The sequence below is a fragment of the Manihot esculenta genome, chromosome 5 (genome assembly GCF_001659605.2).
Source record: "Manihot esculenta cultivar AM560-2 chromosome 5, M.esculenta_v8, whole genome shotgun sequence".
NCBI lineage: Eukaryota > Viridiplantae > Streptophyta > Magnoliopsida > Malpighiales > Euphorbiaceae > Manihot > Manihot esculenta.
The window spans coordinates 6927712-6950848 of record NC_035165.2 but is presented as its reverse complement, the minus strand read 5'-3'; the positions used below and the strand labels follow the sequence as shown (position 1 = coordinate 6950848).

The 23137-nt window shown below is 33.3% G+C and overlaps 3 protein-coding genes across 5 annotated transcripts; 2 read left to right on the top strand and 1 right to left on the bottom strand.

Moving 5' to 3' along the window:
- Positions 1-2626: 2626 nt before the first annotated feature.
- LOC110614711 (tryptophan synthase alpha chain) lies at positions 2627-6467 on the top strand. Its single transcript, XM_021756349.2, has 9 exons — positions 2627-2941; positions 3667-3813; positions 3888-3953; positions 4161-4269; positions 4840-4916; positions 5389-5466; positions 5576-5653; positions 6087-6146; positions 6218-6467. Exons 1-9 carry the CDS (start codon positions 2747-2749, stop codon positions 6350-6352), a joined length of 945 nt encoding a protein of 314 aa, XP_021612041.1. The 5' UTR covers positions 2627-2746; the 3' UTR covers positions 6353-6467.
- Positions 6468-8082: 1615 nt separating this feature from the next.
- On the top strand, positions 8083-11865 carry LOC110615875 (light-inducible protein CPRF2). Of its 2 annotated transcripts, none has more exons than XM_021758057.2 (6): positions 8083-8539; positions 8653-8743; positions 9701-9911; positions 10419-10494; positions 10597-10722; positions 11250-11865. In XM_021758057.2, exons 1-6 carry the CDS (start codon positions 8144-8146, stop codon positions 11703-11705), a joined length of 1356 nt encoding a protein of 451 aa, XP_021613749.1. In that variant the 5' UTR covers positions 8083-8143; the 3' UTR covers positions 11706-11865. The 2 variants fall into 2 exon arrangements, with proteins under 2 accessions (XP_021613749.1, XP_021613750.1); XM_021758058.2 differs by having other exon boundaries at positions 8086-8539; positions 8668-8743.
- Positions 11866-12200: 335 nt separating this feature from the next.
- On the bottom strand, positions 12201-21667 carry LOC110615724 (histone acetyltransferase GCN5). 2 transcript variants are annotated; one of them, XM_021757771.2, is made up of 13 exons: positions 20897-21667; positions 20561-20625; positions 20314-20394; positions 19061-19132; positions 18549-18717; positions 18017-18060; positions 15992-16091; positions 15518-15586; positions 15260-15314; positions 15002-15120; positions 13923-14016; positions 12640-12781; positions 12201-12542 (listed from the first exon to the last, which is right to left on the bottom strand). In XM_021757771.2, exons 1-13 carry the CDS (start codon positions 21521-21523, stop codon positions 12476-12478), a joined length of 1704 nt encoding a protein of 567 aa, XP_021613463.1. In that variant the 5' UTR covers positions 21524-21667; the 3' UTR covers positions 12201-12475. The 2 variants fall into 2 exon arrangements, 1 of the variants encoding a protein (XP_021613463.1); XR_002488072.2 differs by lacking the exon at positions 12201-12542 and adding an exon at positions 14795-14871 and having other exon boundaries at positions 12731-12781.
- Positions 21668-23137: the final 1470 nt, after the last annotated feature.

Sequence of the window (23137 nt, the reverse complement as noted above, 5' to 3'; positions counted from 1 at the left end):
TTGATATTTTATTTTATTTTTTAGTGATATTTAAAATTAATTTTTTTATTATTATATTATTAATTAGATGGCTTCTTTATCGATAAATTTATAACAAATTTAATTTAATTTAACTTATTAATATGTTATTATTTCTATTGATACTCTTTCATGACCACCGCTATTCCCACCCACCAAGTCTTTCATCGACTAACCACCACCCCGACGATCCCCACCTACTCAGGCCCCAGTTACTCTCTTTTGCACTCTCCAACTCATGCATCAGTCCGTCCACTAAGCCATACGTTCTCCTATGCATTCTCCACCAAATTAATGCTAACAGTAACAAATACGTGTTCAGCCATCGCTTAAATCACCGATTTATCACCAAAAACACATATAAAATATAATTTTATTAGGTATATGACATATATATATCTATTTAAAAAGATATAGTTATGAATAGATTGGAATAGTAATAATTCAGATTCTATACAAATAAGAGAATATAATGAGTATTATAAAACTTATCCCCATTTTATTTTCAATCTCATAATTCTCTGCAGCAAAACATTTTTAAACACTTCAAATACTTCAAATCCAAAATATTTACTCTCCTCATTCAACACCACCTGCATTAACCATATTTGTAGGCAATTCTTGCTGCTAATTTTAAATTGACATGTTGAATGATACAACCATTTTTAATATTTGAAAATTAAAAAAAATACTATTAAAATAAATATTTATTAAAAATAATATCTAATCCTGTGGAACTGAATGTATATTGAGAGGACATGGTGCGACTGAGGACGTTTTTCATCTCCCTTAAGAACCAGCCTCCCTCTGGTTTTTCCGATCTGGCTGCATGTGTGTTCCTCGGCTTATGGCCTGGTCCTTTGCTCGATCTGGACGTTGGTGTTGAGGGCTTAAAGCTCCTTCTCCCCTTTTATTTTTCAGTAAGCGTTATATGGCCATCAAGATTGCTGTTGAAGGGATTTTTTTTTTTTTTTTTTTTTGAGTTGATATTGCCAGCAATGATGATCGGTATGGGTTACGGATTCGGAAATTTGAATCAAGGTTCAATTTTATTTTATGTACAACCTCTAATTTTATTCATTTTTAAAAAAATTTTATGTATATATATTAAAAACAATATTTTAAAATTAGGAGTCAAATTAACAAAAAAAAATTCATATATTGTGAGTAAATCAATTTATCTGCATAAATTTTTTTCAAATTTTTTTGAATAACTTTACCTATTATCCATATAAATACTACTTAATTTTATTTATATTTAATTTTTTTTAAATAGTCTAACTCATAATCTATTAAATTCATTAAATAATCTAACCATTATTAATAGAATTTTTTTAAAAAAAATTAAAATTTATTTTCATAAATTAAAAAATTTAATATATAATTTCAATGATATAAATATAAATAAATAAAAATAATTATTACTTTTTAATAAGTATATAAAAATAAAATAAATAATGAGTGAATCCTTATTTTATAAGTAGTTTAAACAAAAGTACATTTGAAGTTTGAAACTTTATTTTGAAGTTGAAACTTTATATTAGTACATTTTCCATATTGAAAAAATATAAAACGTAAAATTGTTGATATAAAACTAGTATTTGAGCTGTGATTTTATTTATAAGAGAATTATTATCGAGTTATTTTTTAAAAATTTTATTAATTTTTGTTTTTATATTAAAATCACTTGAATAGAATGTTTTCATATTTTATAATATTAAATTATTTAATAATTTATTAAAATAATTATGTCACTTTATTTTGGCCTTATTTAATAAAATTAAATAATATATATATTCAAATTTATATATACTAAATATTATATAAAGTTAAAATTATATAGAGTAAATAATATAAATATTTAAAATAAATTAATTGATTTTTTTATAAAAAGATTAAAGAATTTAATTTTATAAAATATAAAAGTATTTTAATTATATAATTTGTAAATAAAAATAAATTAATAATTTTTTATTTATTTATAATTAAAAAAAAATTACCTGAACATATCTAAATAATCTTAAAAAGTTCTAAAGGGATTCATGGCCTTAGTGCGAACCCGTCCCTGATCGGTGTTCCCATCAGAGGCAGGCAACGGCACGCAGTTTGATTTTCAGCAGGGTCTGAGTGCGTTTAGCAAGATTTGGGGTGCTAGGGTTTAGTTTCCTTAAGCTGTTTCTTATGGCCTTGGTAACCTTTTGATGCTGATTTTTTGGGCATGAACCTTTTTAGCGTGTGTTGATTTGTTTTCTTGTAGGCCTAGGGGCTTTGTTAAGTTTTTATGGATTGTATTTCCTTTTTAAATTTGAATGATAATTTTTTATTCACTGATAAAAAATATATAAAAATTATTAAAATGGACAATAGCAAATAATAAAATAATGCCACGTATAATACTATTTTTCTAAGAATTCGTTTAGATTATATTTTATGATTTGATTTAAGGTGTTTATTTTATGAAATAGAGAAATTCGTAAAAAGCATTTAACAGAAAAATTAATTAATTATATTATTTTTAAATATTAAATTAAATTATTACACAAAAGTTCAGTGATTGACTGTGCTATGGGTTTTGTCCTCCTCCTATAAATTACCCAAAATTTTAAAAGCCCAGTAGCCGCCAGCCGCCAGCGACAACTGACAATGATCAGTGACCAGGCTTTGTACCTGTATAAGGCATTCTGTAGGCACCTAACTCTGCGAAAAAAACGCTCGTGTTCTGTTTGCAATGGCTTTTCCCCTGATATCAACAGTAGCTAGCTTCCTCCACCTCAAGAAGCCGGAGACCCATCTCCTTCTTCGATGCCCCTATGGGAAACCTACTGTTGTTTCAACCAGAAGGTTCGCGCCAATGGCTGCGTTGACAGAAGCCCCTAGCCTTGGTCTATCTGAGACGTTCTCCAATCTGAGAAAACAAGGCAAAGTAAGTACCTCGTTATTTTTCTTAGTTTCTTTGTTTCTAACATGGGTATGTTTCTGTTATTCGGTAGGAATTGATTTTTATTTTTATTTTTTTATGAGTACGGAGGGGTAGCGTGCAATTGGTTGGAGAAGAGAGGAACTCACCTTGATGTCAGAAATGAATTGAGTAGATCAATGGCTTACTCGTTTGAATTTATGGTTGTTGGTAACTAAACATGGAATAAAAGAAGAGCTTAATTGGATAAAATTGACAACTGATCAACATGAAACGTTTAATTAATTGATGGCCTTGCAAGTTTGCCCACAGGGCATAATTTGCTGTGGAAAATATTGCACATTTTCATTAGTTTTTTGATTGTGCATTGCAATTTGTTGAAAAAGGTAAAAATGAAACCCGGTTCATCATTGTATATCAGGCTAATCTCTATGAAATATGGATTTAGCCATCCGATTTTCCTTTTATTTAGCTGTGGAAAGAGGTTTAGTTAATCTAGTGATTCTAAGGTGCTGTTATTTGGATCCAAATTTTATATAAGAACCGCCAGAATTAAGGTTATTTAACAGAGAACATTATTTTGGGAATGTCCAAAAGGATTTCTTTTGAGGTTTGAGCAAGAAGGGGTTAAGAATGAGAAATAGCATTAGGATTCATTTGGTGGGGAAAGTGGAAGAAAATTATTTTAATCTCTCTTAATTTTGTTTTGAAGAGTATACCTTTGTGTGAAGGTGGCACTCATTTCATATATCACTGCTGGTGATCCTGACCTTTCAACCACAGCAGAAGCCTTGAAGGTGCTGGATTCCTGTGGATCTGACATAATTGAACTGGGTATTCCTTACTGTGATTCACTGGCAGATGGTCCAGTTATTCAGGTCTGACGGATTCTTTGCCATTCATTGTGTAAATTTTTGTTTACAATTTCCTTACGGTTTCTCTAATTGTTTAGGCAGCGGCTAGCCGTTCCTTGGCAAGAGGGACCAAGTTTGATGCAATAACATCAATGTTGAAGGAGGTGAGACCATCATATGATACCGTGCATTGAGTTGGATTGATTTATGGTTATTCGAACTTTTATTGTTGAAAAGCACTATTATAGGCATAAAGCCAACAGCAGCTGTCAAGTTTTTTTCATTGGAAGACTTTTATTCTATTTACAGCTTCTTGCATCTTTATCTTTGTTTCAATTCTCCTTTGACTGCTTCCATTATTCATTGTACAGGTGGTTCCACAATTGACCTGTCCAATTGCTTTATTTACATATTACAACCCAATATTAAAGTGCGGAATTGAGAAGTACATGTCCACCATAAAAGAAATTGGTGTACAAGGTAATAGAAACGGCTTATCTGCATAAGATTTTGTATCTCTTAACATCAAGGATGTCAAATCTGTGTGGTTTACTATACCATTGTTCTTAAATGCAACAAGGTGATGCAACTTGGATCTCACATACCTAACTGTTAAGTGTATGACCAGTCACTAAAATATATACAGATCAAACATTACCTTGTCTTTCTTAGCATTCAACACCAATTTCTCCATCCTTGGCTAGCTTCTTGTTAGCTTTTTTGAGTGCTTGAGGCTCAAGCTGTTTTCATTTTCGTGTCTTGTTGTGTGATTTGAGCTACTCCTACATTGTAAACAAGCTTTGGTTGGGTTGCTTTTGCAATACCTTAAATCAATTCAGATGTCTTTCATGGTGTTTTCTTGAAGAATGGCAAAACTGGCTTGTGCTATGGTATTTGTTATACCTGAATGATGTGGGGAATGAAAATCACTTGTCAATATGGTTCAATTGTGATTCCCGTATTGTCTTTTCTGTTTTCTCTTATTTTTTTCACGTGAAACCTGGGTGTTGTATGATGTTATTATTTAAATGCTTCTGCACTCATTTTCAGGACTTATTGTTCCAGAAGTACCTCTAGAGGAAACTGAACTTTTGAGGAAGGAAGCTGTCAAAAATAATATTGAACTGGTTTGTCTTTCACTTAGACTTAGTATATGTCTTTTTTTTTTTATTAATATTCATGAGCATACCACTTAACAAAAATTTGAAAACATGGATATTTATGGACGGTATTTGTTTTATACTGTTATGAATTGAAATAAAAATCTTTTATTTTTTCTGTTTTTCCAATTTTTTTTAAATTGATTGAAAAATTGTATCCTCAAGTGTGTACATCTGTTCCTGTTGGAGTTTTTCTATTTTTCCATGTTCCCACACTGTTGTGATGAATGAGAATAGATAAGAGGCTCATGGGATTGATGTAAGAGGACAGGGATGCTATACTTCTTGGAGAGTGTATAGTTTTTCATCATAGTGAATTCTGCAAGTCTGAATTGTTAAGCTTTTATGCTAAAACAACAAGTCAAGCTCTCTAATCTTTTTCCTGCTTCTTTATAAATGAATCTAGTTGACTCCTCGTTTCCAAATTGCTGGTGGTTAGGTACTTCTTACAACACCAACTACTCCTATAGAAAGAATGAAAGCCATTGTTGAAGCATCAGAAGGATTTGTGTATCTTGTAAGTCCATCTAAGAGTTTTATCGCAGTTGAATTGTAATAATAAAAAGGATACAATACGTTTGGATTTTACATCTCCTATGACATACCCATTTCTTTTGGAGTTGTAGGTGAGTTCAGTTGGAGTTACGGGTGCCCGTGCATCTATAAGTGACCGAGTACAAGCCCTTCTGCAGGATATTAAAGAGGTCTGTCTTTATAAATGGCTGTAGTATAGAAAGTTCCAAACTTCTGTAGAATAACCCATTCTTAAATAGGAAATTTGTAATTTTTCAAGACTAAACCCACAAAGATAACATTTAGGCCTCTTGGATACCTACAAACACGCACATGTATATGGGAGAATTTGTTCATCAATCTTTTCCTTCTATCAGGAGCTTTATATTTTCTTCTCAACTCAAGAATCCTAATAAATAACTGCAAATCAACTGACAAATACAATGCCTAAGAAAAAATATAACATCTACTGGGATGCATGATGCATGATGAATAAATCTAAGCTGCTCAATTACTCAGGACGATTAAAGTAAATATTTTCTAGCACTAGTTACCACTTATTTATGCTTGAACGCAAATGGATTGAATCAAATCTGCCTCATTCCTCCACTTTTGCCATGACAGGCAACAACTAAGCCCGTAGCAGTCGGATTTGGCATATCAAAACCTGAGCATGTGAAACAGGTTAGTCCTCTGACATATATGGCCATGGATTTTCCTGCTGGCAGGATGAGGTGCTGATATTTGTTTCACAGATGGCAGCATGGGGTGCTGATGGTGTTATTGTTGGTAGTGCTTTGGTAAAACTGTTGGGTGAAGCAAAATCTCCCCAAGAAGGGCTGAAGGAACTAGAAAATTTAACCAAATCGTTGAAGTCTGCACTTCCATGAATAGAATTTAATATGATCAATTCAAAGTTTGTGATTCTACTTTGCAATAATGGCATAAATGTTAATCAAATTATAAATAATAAGGCATATATGAATTTGTTTTATAGCTGCTTAAGATCACAAGCTCTCGTCTCTTGAGCAGCCTGAGGCAGTGAAAGGACAGTAGATGAGCATGAATGTAAAATATCAAGAGCTTTTCAGTGAAATCTACTTGAGCTGCATCACCTACCAAACATCCAAAGCATCTTTCTCTTTTCAGAGTCCATTGAAATCATTGGTGCATGTTAAACTTATGCTGGACGCAAGTCACCAGCCTAAAATCTTAGCTGTAATCAGCCTGTTAAAGTACAATTGCATTCTAAAGCAAGAGTGCGTCCAAAATCAGAGGATACCTGACTACAAAACAAGTGTAATTTGCTTTTTCTCAGCAAGTGGACATTTTCAAATTCTGTGTCCTGTTCTGCATACGTCAAATATTGAACAAATTATATTGGACGTGTCTGTGCAAGTGTGGGTTAGCATGACTATGATGAAAACACATTTGATTCCAATTGAACGATCTCGTCGTACTTACGACGATTCTAATCTGATGATAATTGCATCAAATTAAATCAGAAGGTTTTGAGTTTAACACTTTCAATCTCTCTTCCTTTTAGCTTTTTTTTTTTTTTTTTTTTTTTTAAAAGTCCAAACTCCTCCATTAAAATAGATAAATAAATAAAAACCAGACCCTCCAAGCTAAGTATAGTTTTGAACAGTCATGGTTGCTTTTTAAACCTACAAAGTGTTGCGAACACATGTTTTTAGTTGAAGAGAATAATTTTCTTCAATCAAGAAAATATGTGAAACCATTAATAGTTTATATTTCTTCATTTGTAATTAAGAGTTTGTTGAACATGGTTGTTAGAGTTGTTATTAAGAAATTTTTTTAAAAAAATATTATTTAGAAAATATTAAAAAATAATTTAAAATTATTTGTAACATAATCTAATTATAAAAATATTAAAATAATAAAACAGTTTTTTTCAAATTGTAGTTGTTAATGACATCTAAAATAGTAATTTAATTTTTTTTTTTAACCTTCAAGCTTAATATTAAATCTGCTCTACATATGAAAGTTGAAATACATAGATGAAAAATTAAGAGCTATTAATTAATATTGACGAATAGCTATTTATAGCCTTTTATGTATTCTTCTTTTATTAAAAAAATTGTGAAAAATAAAAAAAAATAAAATGATGATTAACTCAATTTGCAAAGAATTTAATTTAATTAATTTTTATATTTTAAAAATATGCTGAGTGAAATTATTATTATTTTTTAATTTAAAATAATTTGATTTTAAAAAATAATATAATCACGTGAAAGTTCGATTTATCTTTTTGTCCCTGTATATGATTTATAACTTAAAAAGAATTCATTCTCTGAGAATTCAAAATTTTGTTTTTTGGAAAAATCTGTGCGTTATATTCATCCACTTACGAAACCAACCGGGGAAAATATTAGGTACGGTAATAGACCAAACACAAAGCACAATATCTCACTCAAATAAGCGACGCGTCACTGCCATCTGGGTAAATTATAAAGTTTTACTTGATATTGAATACGTGGCAGTTAATGAGTTAGTATCACCGTGTAACGTAAAGCACGTGATATTTTCTTATTCTCACAATAAGACGAAGCAAAGCCAAAAATTGTATTTAACAAATAACAAACAGGACCTTTCGCGGACACAGAAAAGCAAGACTAGGGAAGGAGAAAAGCTTTGGAAAAAAAAAGGAAAGAAAGCCGATGAATAGTATATTTTCAGTCGACGATTTCTCTGACCTGCTATGGCCTCCGATGCCCGCTCATCCGCCGGTGATGAGTAGGAGTCCATCGGAGTGGGAGCTGGAGAAGTTTCTCGAAGAATTTCCGGTCCCTACTTCCTCATCCACTAGCGACAGCATTCCTTCCGCGGTATCGGAATCACCGACTTTGTCGAGGCCTCGAAATGGTGAAGATGACGTGGTGGAGATCGAAAAGCCTGAAATTCATCCTTCTCCTCCTCCTGTTCCTCTTCCTCCTCGTAATCGTCTGCATCAGCCGTCGGATCGCGCCTCATTAGCTCCGGCGGATTCGGAGGACTACCGCGCTTTTCTCAAGTCCCAGCTCGATCTCGCCTGTGCCGCTGCGGCTAAGGCTCGGGTATGTTTGCATATTGATACTCTTCTATGTACTTTTTTCTTTTTTGGAGTATTGGTCAATTGTAAATTTAGGGACACACGTTGCTTGGTGGATTTTTGTGAATGTTACTGAAGGAATCGAATGTAAAGCCTGAAGGTATAACTTCATTGGCTGAGGAGCAAAGTGTGGCTACTAAGAATTTGCAGCCAGGATCACAAGTTTCTGGTAAGAGATTGCTAATTTCATATCTATATATCACTGTTGACAGTTGTTGATAAATTAAGAGTGCTATTGAGTGGAATCCTCGTTTGATAAAATCGAAAAGATTTAACTTTTAACTAGTTGAAACCTCCGGCATAAGAGGAACAATCCTACGGAAATTTGACATCGAGTTCATAGTTTAGGATCAGTGGAATGCATGTCTGGGCGAAAAATTCAACTTGTGAATTGAAATCTCTTTAGCCAACATGCTTTATGGTGCATGTTCACTTATATGCAATTATAATCTTACTAATCGTTTTACAGATTGATCATGAATATTACATTTGTTCACATGGTAGTATCGTTTGCATCTGTGTATATATATATTTCTTTGATCCTTAGGGGTAGGGGTATGCTCATGCCATCTTTTGCACACTGATACTATGTCCCCTCCCTAGGCAATCTTAAAGGTGGGTACTCCCCAACATTGATTTGGTGCATTCAGGATAAATAATCCTGGAGCACTCTTAGTAGAATTCTGCATGTGTGTGTGTGTGTGCGAGCGCACATGCTTTTATAGGCAAAACAATTGAAATGGGTTTGTTGATTTCTTCCTCTTGAAAGTATGTAGATTTATTGATTTATGACATGTAGAAATGTGCATAGGATCAAGTAAGACACTCCAAAATACCAATTCAAATGCTTAAAAATCTGATGGATTGAGTCTGCAAAAAGTAGACCCGTGTATATACAGCCTTTTTTATGCTTTTGAAGGCGTTCCATTTTGGTAGACTACATTGTTAAGTTGAATGTAATACTCTTCTTTCTTCCATTTTCTTTTTGCTTTTTTGAGCCCCCCCCCCAAAAAAAAAAAAAAAAAAAAAGCTGCACTTACACCCTATCTGAGATTTATGTCTTCACTATCTAAAGTTTATCATAATCTTTATAAAGCAGTACCATATCTGAGTTTGACCATTATAGGTGATAGTAATGGTATCTCGAAGGCACAAGGTGAGGCTGATGGTGGATCACTTCGCCTTCCAGCATTACCTTCAACACAGAGAAAGCAAGAGGTACCAGCTAGGCAAACAACCAGCGGTTCTTCAAGAGAAGATTCAGATGATGATGATCTTGATGGAGATACAGAAACCAATGAACATATGGATCCTGCGGATGAAAAACGTGCAAGGAGGTATCTATATGTTCCTTTCTTTAGTTGGACTTCTATAAGTTCCTTCCTTTTGTTCTTGCTTGGACTTTGTATTGCCTTTTTTTTCATCTCTATATGACTTTTTCCTTTTAGTTCCTTATATAAGTAATAGTATAAGGGATGAACAAATCATTACTTTTGTTACTGAATAAAATCTAGCATCATTTTGAGAGGGGAGAGTCTCAAGAAGACACTTTGTATTTGTATAATCATGGAATGCTTTCAAAATACCTAAGTTTGAAAGTTCCAACTATGATTTTTGAACCTAAAGGTTCCAAGTAACTGAGTACGTGAGTTTCTTCCTTCTTTCTCTCTCAAGTTTTTTTTTTTTTTTGGGTTGGGGTTGGGAGGGGGGATATGTGGAGGAAGGAATCTGTCAAATTTTCATGGATCAACATGTTCTTCCATCTAGTAAGTTTATATAATATTTTTACTTCAGAGAAATGGCCTTTTGTAAATTTATTTCTTGATATCATGATGGTGACTCAGGATGCAGTCTAATCGAGAGTCAGCCAGACGTTCAAGAAGAAGAAAACAGGCACAGCTGAATGAACTTGAAACACAGGTGGCCTAGAGCTTTCTTCAGCACTTGTTCTATCGCTCTCCTTAATTACTTTTTTTTTTCCCCTTTTCTAGAACCTGATATTATATATGTGGTGTGTACTAGGTTGGTCATCTGAGGGATGAGCGCACATCATTGCTAACACGCTTAACAGATATAAATAAGAAGTGTGATGATGCTGCTGTTGACAATAGAATTTTGAATGCTAATATTGAAACATTAAGGACAAAGGTAAATTCTCACGGTATTATATGATTTTTGTTTGGTCAAGTGGTTTATAGTTCACTTGGGAGTATTTGGAAATCACCAAATAATTTACTTTTCAGACTTTTGATGCTGATGGTTGTGAAAAAAAATGGAATCTTAATCAGATCATGAAACCAAAGTTATATTAGGATGTTATATGGAAGCTGTCTGTGTATATGGATGAATATACTTGCCCATGTTTGTTTATGGCAGAACGAAACTTCTGTTTCAGTCCAGAGCCAGCACAAATTCTTTAATATATTAAATTCACAATATTGAGGAAAACATGTGCTCAAGTGATCTCTCAGTTAATGCCATTACAATGATGTTTGTTTGCTTGATATCAGATGGTTGTGTTAGTCACCACAAAACTACTGTTCACAAATGAAACTAAACGCATTCAAGTTCTAGTCCAGAAATTTTTTCATGAACTAGCATGAATTACTTTGGTAATGAATTTTGTTTTTTGTTGACCAAATTTATCAGGCAGAATATGTTGTATAAACTTTCAGGTCAAAATGGCTGAAGATCAAGTTAAACGAGTGACAGGTCTGAACCCTATGCTTCTAGCAAGATCCAGCATGCCTAGCATGGGGATGCAGTTTGTTACTGGTCAAACGGATGCACCTGCGAGTGTTGCTGTGCCAATGCAACAAAACAACCATTTCTTTCACCATTCAGTTCCTAACATCCCCTCCGGTGCTCCACATCTCCAAGGACTAAACAATAGCTGCCCTAACAAAAATTTAACTTCTCATGCCACAATTCCGCAAGGTGATAATGGAACAAGCAATATTGGTGGAAGGACCCCTATGCAGCCTTTAACAGCTACTGCGCAAGCAATGGCTGATGCGCCTCCCATGCAACACGTGCAAAAGCAAACTGTTCCTTCAGTCGGACCAGCAGCTTTGCCCAGATGCAACAATGGGCTTTCCCATCCAGTTGCAAAGGATAATAAAAAGAAATGACTCGGATGCTTCTATTACTGCTGCTGGAAATTATTAGTATTTGGAAGAGGTTATTTAAGGGTACAATTAGATTCTAATAAGTATGGGATTTTTCAACTTATATTAGGCCTTTTTATTTTATTTTATGAATAAGCATTCTCAGGTACTGGATCATTGCAAACTTCTGGGGTTTTTATGTCCATCGATTTATTCTCATCTATCATCTTGATAGCTTTAAGCTCCAGTATCCGAACTCAATAGGTGTAGTGTTTATATCCTATCTGAACTTTGTTCTAAATTCAACAAAATTCTGTATAGTATATGAATCCGTTAACTCGATTGATTTTGTATTTTCTTTTCAAAAAAAAAAAAAAAAAAAAAAATTCATGAGTACAGGAATCTATTATATAGGATAATATTTAGAGGGTCATAACCAAATGAGCCAGTCCAATTTAGGTAGACAACGCTTGAATGCATTTGCTAGTTTCTAATTACTAAAATTGAAAGAAAGTAAGGTGGGAGAAGGTTTCTTTTTTTTTTTATAAAAAAAAAAACACAGCTGCTTTAGAAGCAAACAACAGGCGAACACGTCATCTCCGAATAGAAAATGTACAGCATACATGATTTGGGGAGAACAGAAAAGAGAAATAAATAGTAACAATGAAGCACACAGCTCAAGCAGGCATCGTACAAGGATGCACAAAAAATTACATTTTCAGAAGCTATGTGAAACACATCTGGTGAATAATTAACCTCTTTAAAAGTGACCATATGAACATTCGCCCACGTTGTTACTGCTGAATCTTGGCAGCAGACTGGAAACCTGATTGAACTTTGCTTTCGAAATGACTTTCCAGCCTGCACAGTGCACATAAATATAAATTATACATATAAATATATGAAATTGAAATAGAATTAGAAAAGAAAAGCACAGGGGGAAGGGCATGAGCATTGCCTGGTTGCACACTTATAATAGATGGTATCAGGTGAGTTGTACGTGCGCGCATTGGCAAACATCCTCTTCACATCAGCAACAAACATATCAAAAGTTACATAGTATTGCTCTGACTCTACCCTTTTTGACATTGTCTTCAGATCTGTAGCAAAATAAATATTTACTAGAGAATCATAAATACAAGATCCAGTCTGAAGACCATACCTTGTCAGAAAGTCTCAAAGAAGGTTTGAATGAGAAATTAAGGGTTCTTAGCAAATTATTTATCAAAGAATTTTGATTGGACTATAAATTTACTCTTAGAATATATTACTTAAGATCATGAAATTCAGACATTTCAATTTGTTTCAAGGAAAATATTTTGCTTGGGAAGAACATTTTCTGCCATGATGAATAATTTTCCATTATTTGTTTGTGTCAAGGAGTACACGTGGACAAAGCCATGATATATATATATACATATATATTAATAACAAAAACTCTACATTTCCATCTGTTATTACATAAACTTGCAGAGGTTTTCTTGTTGGGCGTCGATGTTGGTTGACAAGAATTAAAGACAATTGGTATAGTAGAATGCTCGTGTGGTTTGCAAAAGTTTGGAAGTTCACTTCCCATTTGGGAATAGGAAATTATTCTTTGTTGCTCAATTTCTATATATTTATCAAATATAAAAAATGCATAAAATGTTGTTTTGAAAATATTTTCGAAGAAACAAAGAAATCCATTTTGAAATTGCCTCGTCTTTGATGACCAAAACTTAAGTGGAACTTGTACATTTCATCGTCCAATGTTATGTATGACAAATATCCAAAAGACTGTTAGTATCAAAAAACAAAGAGGAACTGGAATTATTCTTAGGAATGGCAATGGATAGGTTTTGCTGTTTCCATCACTTCTAGAGAAAAAAGTCATCTCTATTTGCTGTAAAATGATATATGAATAAATATTAAAAATATTGGTGATATTCGAGGAAAATAAAAGATATTCACATGCTTACCTCCAAAGAAAAAATCACATGGTAAGGAAGAAATATAAAATAAAATAGAAAAAGCTTTCAATGGTTAGGTACATCAAGGTGGGTAAAGACAGAGTGGCCTAAGCCTAACCTTGCCTAACTACATTTGGTAGCATAAGATTCCATATCAGGGTTGGCTAGATAAAAGTTGACAGGACAATGTGCAATTGTCATCTCTACTATTCTACTTTAACAACATATAATGTTTGGTAATGCAATGACGTGATAGTTTGCTAAACTGAAGAATACAAATTTGATGTCTTACCCATGGGATCTTTGATGATGTCATAATAATCAGGGACATCACGAGCATCAACTGGATCCTTGAATGGCCAAGCATCAACATGGTCATGCATCGACTGTTAAAATGCAAAACATAAAAATAAAACTTCCAAATTTAAATAAAGCAATAAAAGCATAAGCTCAATCAATGAAGAAACCAAGAGAATTAAAATATGAAAATCTATTATAAAATAACACAACCTACAAGAAGCAATTTGCTCAATTGGTCACTGAATTTTAAGCTAATTCAAGCAAAATACTAGATCAACTTGTTTCAATTTCATCCCCATACTTCTAATTTTTTTACATATAATATGGCATTGTGAAGATTTAGTGAATTGAAACGTATACTTGTTTTATTGCCTGTTTGGGTATAATTAATAACGTGTTATATTCAAATGGTTTTGACTTAAATACCAGGAACCAATTCCAAATAAATTTCCTGAATTTGTCAGAGATAATTTATCAGAATGTTTGCCATTCTGTCAGTGATGACTGAATTGTAAGCAAAATGGGAACTGGTGCTAAAATTGGAAAAGGTTGACCTTTAGTGATCTAGTTGAAATAAATTATGCCTACAAAAAGTGGCATAATAATCAACCCATTGGGTACCTCATAGCACACAAAAGATACTGTCCAAATTGTTGTATGTCCATCAAACAAACAACATAAGTACATGTTATTCGTTTAGATGGTAAAGAGTTGATAAACATGAAAGTATGTAAACCTGGAACAGCAATCCCCCATCACTCTAGTATGAAAGGCAACTTCTGATTTAATCTTCAAATTGAGTTAAGCTTTGTAGTTAACCTAATTAAACAGGCAATTGTAATAAAGGGCATATGAGAGAATTACATTCTGAAAGGAAGGCATTTTTCAATCATGCCAATATTCATACATTTACTTTGCCACTGTATCTTGATGACATTTCACTGTATTTTGCAGCAAAAATTCGTGTATTAGAGGTTTCTGTTGGTCAACAAGCATTACTCTACTGGAAATACTAAAGTAACGTAAGGATTTTTTTTTTTTGTGTCCGAGTGTGTGTGCGTGAAGACTTGCCTTTAAAAGTGAGCGCATGAATGCAGTCCAATTCTTTTGATTCATGGCACTGTCTGTAGAAGTATTAAATGCATTGAAACGTGAATGGCCCCATTGATCAGGAGTCCATCCAGCCTCCCCTGTTATCATATTCAAAACAAGTTTCCAATCAGTCTTTGAAACCTACCAAATGTGTTGTCTTGTACCTAATTTATCAATGTAACATAAAAAAAAAGATTCTTAAACAATAAGTTCAATGTGAAATGTTTAAGAACTTACTCAAGCCAGGAATATCCTCAACTTTGATGATCTTCTTAGGAATTCCAGCGTCTTTCTGAATCACAATGAGTTCTTAATTAGAACTAAGTTCACTATTATGGTCTCAACTCTCAACGTGAAATCTGAATTCAATCTTATAAGTTGCACTGCTAAAAACATGAATCCATGCAATAATGAAAAAATGAACAAGAAGAAAAAACGTAATATTGTATGAATGATTACAGCATAGGAACTTGAAGAAATTCTGATGACGTATACCTTCTGAAAATCAATTCCAGGATATACAATGTGACAATTAGATAGCTCCCTAATCTTTTCATCAATTGCCTATCAGTACCAAAATCACAAGAGTTATACATGTCAGTGTAAAGAACTAAAGATCAATTAAATAAGCAGTTTCAATAGCCATGCATTGTAAACAAGTCCTTATAAATGATATCACCTATAAAGGAGTAAATGGAGCAGGAATTGTACATAATAATTAATAATAATCAGAGACCTCTCTATCAAAGAACAACTTTTGTCACTTAAGAGACGCTGCTAATGCATTTCCTACACCAACTAATCTGCTTAAAATGCAATATGGACACAAGCATCTTGATTTCCATGGTAAACAGTGTTAACTACTATATATCCAACACAATGCTGATCATAAGTGCATTCTCTCTCAACAACATACTTCAGAAAATTTTACACAAGAAATCTAATTGACAATGTAAATTTTTATCCCACCTGTCTTTGACGACGAATCATAGTAGATAAATCAGTGTACGGGAGTTTTTGATCAATTTTGCACTCCATAAGAATACCACCATCATAGTCTTTGATATATCTGGAATTGAGACAAACTTATAAATAAACTTTCAGCACAATGATAACTTTCAGATGAGGAATGTGCTGGACAGTTGACGCACAGCTCTCTATATGATTACAAGTCAAAACCCCTCAGTTGGCCTTGAAAGTCACTGTTAGAATTGATTTTGAATCTATTTAATATAAGATTTGTATTCCTAAATAGATAGAATAATAGAATAATATATGTCTATATATTCCTAAATTAGGAAAATTTAATATATTCCTATTATAGTTGGAGAATCACTTCATTTATGGTATCATACCATATACGTTTTGGATTTTCCATTATAAATAGGAATCCTTTGTATTATTAAGAGTGATATAATCCAATTCAATAAATATGTAGGCCTTAAAGGTTTTATATCCGTGGATGTATACTTTTGTAGCCGAACCACATAAATTTTCTTGTGCTATTTTATTCTCTCTCTTTGTTATTCTAACTTTAACATAATATCAAAGCCTTTAATTTTTTGAAACTCGGGCACCGTTCACGGTACCGTTCATCAACACTGTTCATGGCACCATTCACCGACGCTATTTACCGATACCGCTCATCGTTACTATTTATGAGCACTGTTCACACCTACGTTTTGTGTTCAATTGGTGTATTTTGTTCAATCCTATGATATGTTTTGTGTTAATGTTTCTTGTCAGCATTGCCCTTGAAAGAAGAATTTTGTGTTGATGTTTTCTTGCTGGCATTATCTATCAAATAATTGCAATTTTAAGGATTATTTTGTATTTTGGTACTTTCATGAGTGCTTTTGTGCAAGTGTTTTTGAATATCCTCATGAGTTGCTAGTTGTAAGCTATTATAGAGAAGTTTTTGGCTTTTACGTGGAATCTTGTCAAGGAGAAGTATTAGAATTGATGAGATTCCATGCTACAATTAAGGGGGGAGTATTATGGAAAGTTGAATCCATTTAACATAGAATTTGCATTTCTAAATATATAAAATAATATAATTCTACATATTTCTAAATTAGGGGGATTTGATATATTCATAATATAATTGGAGAATCCCTTCATTTATGGTATTCTACTGTATATGTTTTGGATCTTCCATTATAAATAGAGAATCCTTCATGAGTGATATAACCCAATTCTCTGATGCTCCTACTCTTCATTTTGACATGTTGTACCCATGTTGACACAACACTTCATGGAATATGACATTCATTTTGACATGTTGTACCCATGTCGACACGACACTTCAAGGAATACGACATGGAATATGTGTCCGACATATATGTGCACTTGGACACTTGAGTGATATATTCATACATAGTCAATAGAACATTTTTTTTTCTCAAAATAAAGAGCATGTATTTAAATGAAAACAATGATTTTGCTGTATTTTATATGATATATTTGGTTGCATTTGATAATCTATTTAAACTATAGTTATTACTATATTACTATATATTTTTTGTTCTAATTTATTTTATATAATATAACATATCCAAGCACCCGTATCTAAACTTAGATTTATATCTTCGTATTTTCTATTTTAGAAAGTTGACAAGTCAGACACAAGGATATGCACCCGTATCTGACAATAACATAGATCCAATTCAATAAAAATGTAGCTTTTTGAAGTTTTGTGTTCCTGGATATAGGCTTTCATAGTCGAACCACGTAAATCTTCTTGTACTTTTTTTCTTTTCTCTCTTTATTATTCTAAATTTAACACACCAAACAAGTAAAAGATGATAGTAGAAAGATTAAGTAGGTTGCATAGATTAATCCACATCCTAGCGTCACTCTCTCATTTTCCCATCTCCCAGAAAGAACATAATTTTCATAGTAACACCATAAACCCTTATTAATAAAAAAAATGGGTATGTGAGAAATACTTCCACCAACAAAGTTATTGCTGAAGTTTGTGAAAATTAACAATACCCTTGCCATCGATCTTTGTCCAAGTAAATCTCTTTTGTAAAACCCTACAGGTTAATAAAAATATGAAATTAAGACAAGCAATGACATACAATCTCTAAAGGTGAAATTAATTGAGAAAAAAATATGCTGAATATCAGCAGCGAGATTAACCCTCTACGATCTCAAAAGCACATCAAGTTTCATATATTACTATAATCACAGACCCATAATGTGGAAACATGAAAAAAAAAATCAAGAAGTCGAATAAATGAATTTAAAAAAACCCAATGAATTAAAAAAACTCAATAAGACAAGGAGATGGATTTCTCACCAATAAACATAGTCATATAATCTTGCATCATCATTTATACATGAAGGTTGGAATTGAAACCACCTACTCTCTAAGTGATCAAATTAAACTTTCTATTAGTTATTAAAAACTCTTTTTTTTTTAATTTCTAAAACAATAATCAAATCAGATAATTGCTATCCCCTTTTTATAGGAATACACATATATAAACCAGCATGGATGTATCAAAACTATAAACCTAACCTGTTTGATGAAATAACCAACAGCATTATTATCAGCATAGGTCAGAAAATGTGTTAGCCCATCCATATCGCGTGCATACTGCTTCAAATGATTCATCAATCTTGTACCATAACCTTTTACTTGTTCATCTGCTGTGATTGCACAAAAAGCTATCTCACCAAACCTTTGGCTGTGGTTCCCAGGGCAAGGTGTGTCAACTTTGAGAGCAAACAAGTTTCAAAATACAAATGAAAACATAACAAAAATGCAGCAAACGTTTTTCAAATATTGGATAGTTATACGATAAATCTGAACCATGAATCATTTAACCTTAACACATTGTTCATGATAATATCAAGATTTATCATTCTGAGGCTCATCAGATGAAGATATAGTACAAATAAATGGGAAGATAAAAGATGGCCCTTATGCTTTCATCGTAGACAATACTGAGGAAGAAAACTAAGAGGTTTCATTCCAATTAAAAATATATAAATGGCAAGACAGTAACCGTAGAAATATTTATATCAAACCTGGCGTATGGACGATATGTGATGCCACCAACAACCAGATTACGTCTGATAACCATTACGGATTTATGGCTTCTGTGAATCAAATTAAAGAAGAAGAAGACAAATGTATAGAAAAAATGTCAAATAACTAGAAAGACCTTAAATTCAATTAGCCACAGTGCATAAGCTCCTATACAAGAAGATAGCCAAACTCTAGTCTATGAGCTCATGTTTCATGAATGAAAGGATGAGTAGGAAAGATAAAAAGAAAATAAATGTGATGGGCCTTTTTGTACACCTTCCCACAATATTATTCTGAGATTTGTAATTCAAGAAGCAGAAATAAATTTATTTTATGATACAACCATCAGGTACCAACCCCAACTCTCCAATATCTGGCCACAGCAGCACAACTAGATTACTTATGAGCAATTATCTATAGTTTGATCTGCTGGCTTGTGGATTGTGAAAAATCAAATTCCTATTAATACAAGAAGATAGCCAAACTCTAGTCTATGAGCTCATGTTTCATGAATGAAAGGATGAGTAGGAAAAATAATAAATGAGATGGGCCTTTTTGTACACCTTCCCACAATATTATTCTGAGATTTGTAATTCAAGAAGCAGAAATAAATTTATTTTATGATACAACCATCAGGTACCAACCCCAACTCTCCAATATCTGGCCACAGCAGCACAACTAGATTACTTATGAGCAATTATCTATAGTTTGATCTGCTGGCTTGTGGATTGTGAAAAATCAAATTCCTATTAATACAAGAAGATAGCCAAACTCTAGTCTATGAGCTCATGTTTCATGAATGAAAGGATGAGTAGGAAAAATAATAAATGTGATGGGCCTTTTTGTACACCTTCCCACAATATTATTCTGAGATTTGTAATTCAAGAAGCAGAAATAAATTTATTTTATGATACAACCATCAGGTACCAACCCCAACTCTCCAATATCTGGCCACAGCAGCACAACTAGATTACTTATGAGCAATTATCTATAGTTTGATCTGCTGGCTTGTGGATTGTGAAAAATCAAATTCCTATTACTGTAGGTAATCACAATAAAGCCGGTTTTATTGCTTATCATTGCCAGAGGTTATAGAATAGAGGCTTCACCCTTGACAGGAAGATGTCTCAGCTTTAAACCAAAATAAGAAAAAGGACAGTCATCTAATCTAATCTGTGGTTCATTGGTCGAGACAAGGAAAAAAGAAAGGAAGCTTGTTCCTTTGCACTTCAAGAAGATGCTATGGAATTACCTATCCATCAAAAGACGGACAATATACTCCTTAGGCATATTGGGCAATTGCCTGGCAAATATGTTCTTCAATCCTATCAACCTGAGAAACACACCATAAAGGTGCATTAAAATTTTGGTGTTGAAGAAAATAAGAAATGTCGAAATAAAACAATCAAAGATAGCACATGGTGCACTGATGAGCACAAAGAGAAAAAGTGGATGCCACAAAACACACACACACACACACAAAAAAAAAAGCTCGGTACCAAATCATATGCTCATCAATGCCATCATTTGAAAGACATGCAAACTTGAGTCTTCCTGCTTCCTCCTGAAACATTCAAAATTGGTGAAATCTGTCAAAGCGAAGAAAATACTGAGATAAGAAGCATTAAAGACAATTCCCACAAAAGGAATGCGGTAAAAAAAACCACAAAAAAGAGATGAATTTTCGGTTAACTTGCAAATTGTATCCAAACTGAAATTGGTTTAAGCGGTTGAACATGATCAGATAATTCAATTTTCTATTTTATTAATAATTATTCAACAGCAAGGAATGAGCTTTCACAGAAATTCCCAAAATTCATATCCCAAAATCTTACCTCTCTCTTCAAGCTTTCTTCTCTAGCAGTATAAGCTCCACTAGTTTGCAAATTCTCGGTAAATATCTTTACAGCGTCCTCCTTCGCACCTATCCCAGCTGCGGAACTGCCCGCGGTTGTAGACCCCAAAGTAACATTCCCAGTAGCTCTTTCATCCTTCCCGCTATCCGACTTTTCAATCTTCACTGTCGAATTTGCCATTTTCAACTTCGTGTTGCGTGCCGATGATCCGCCTCCTCCATCTGAACCAGCGCTAGCAGCCAAGGATCCAGCATTAGTCTCCAGACGGGCAGCGGTGAACATGTGCATAGATGAGTCATTATCGAACTCGTCTTCATCGTCGTCAACGACGGCGTCCGAATCGTCAGCGTCGGAATCAGAGTCTGCTCCACGGGCCGAGATGCTCTCCAGGTCGTCATTGGACGTCAGTGCTCCATCTCGAGTGTCAGCAGAAAACGAAGATGGAGGAAATGGAGGGGCGCGGTCTTCAGACGCCGCAGAGGCAGCTGCTGCCAACTTGCGCTTATGAATGGACGAAGTGGCGGAGGCGGAAGCAGAGTGGGAGGGGGACGGAGACTGGGAGCTGCGAGAACGGTTGGGTACGGTTAGGTTAGAGTGAGTGTCCATGGACTCGAATTGAGTTAACTCGACTGGGAATCCGGAACTTGGCGAGTTAGGTTTTGCAGATGGATTCAGTAGCGCAGAGGACGGTCGAGAGCAGTGAGGGTGTCGTTATTACAGTTGGCCCACGTGTTCCGTGGAGTTTGACTTAAACAGTGTCGTTTATGAGAATATTTAAAAGCTTGTCGACTTCAAAAAATTATCCAATAATTTCTAATAAATTACAGTTGGCCCACAAGTAATGTATCACAAGACTGTAAACAGCCTTAAAACTTTACTACAACATAGAAATGAGATCTGAATTCGATAAGTTGTTCAGTCAGGAGGTAAGAGACCTCATAAGCAAGTTTAGCAATAACATTATCTAATCGATTAGCCCGGTGAGAAATTAAGGAAAAAGAAATCGACTAAAACAGCAAACTAAGAAATTTAATAAATATAATAATTGTACTAATATTCTAAGAAAAAAAATAGAAAAATAAAGGGTTCAATAAAATTGAGAATCCGTTTCACATATAATATTTTATAAATTTAAAAATAAAATATAGGTATAAAATTGGCCAACCAAATAAGAGAAACACTATAATTATTTAATTAAATTTATGACGAGAAAAATCAATATTATTAATAGCAACCACCATCGTTATAACAGTGAGAACTTGTCATTCTAAACAACATCATAATTAAGCTAAAATATCACTAAGAGGAAGACAACCATCAAAAACGATTAGAGATCCATGAAGTTTGGCTTGAGAAGAATAAAAAAATACTACTATGTTTTAAAAGTTAAAAATCGTTAGAAATACGGCTTGATATAGTAAAAAGATTAGGAAAAACACATTAATTCTTCTCTTTCCAAACATGCCTTGATATAAGTAGAACAAGTGACAAAAGAAAAGAGCTATTCACTCAAATTTATTATTTAGATTATACACTTCTTTATAATTAATAAATACTTTCATTAGCTTTTAATTCTTTATTTAAAGGCAATAAATAGCAAATGAAACTCAAAATCTCAAATCAAATGAAATGTCTTTAGATAGACTTTAAAACTTAATATATATATAATATTTGAATGTAAATCTTGAGTTTGATATTGATTTGAGTTTAGATTTTAGGGAGGAGCTCACATCTGAAATCATTCCTTTTTTCTTTTTTTTTCACTTTCTCTTTTTTTTCTCATTTTTAAAAGGAAAAAGCGAAAAAAAAAAAAAGAAAAGGAATAATAAGAGAATTGAGCGTGAAAAGCAATAGTAACAGAATTGAGCATGAAGTAGTTTTTTTTTATTATTATTCATTTGAGTTTTAATTATTTGCTGTCATTATTTGATAAGGTTATGATATTGTCTAGTGCCTTCCCCTCCTTTTGGACAGGGAATGGAAAGATTATTGTTTTTGCTTGTATGATTTTGATGAGCGCTTATAGATTTGGTTCCTCTCTCCATTTTTACAAGTTGATTATTGTTTCGTTTATGTTTATTTTGCTAGTTCTGTTTCATTTTAGATCATTTGTATAAAGAGAGAGGGTTTTTTTCAATTTGGTTAATGAAGCTATGTCTAAAGTTTTGAGAACTAGCTTTTCATTTGTGGAAGGTCTGTGCATTTAGATGTGAGTATCTT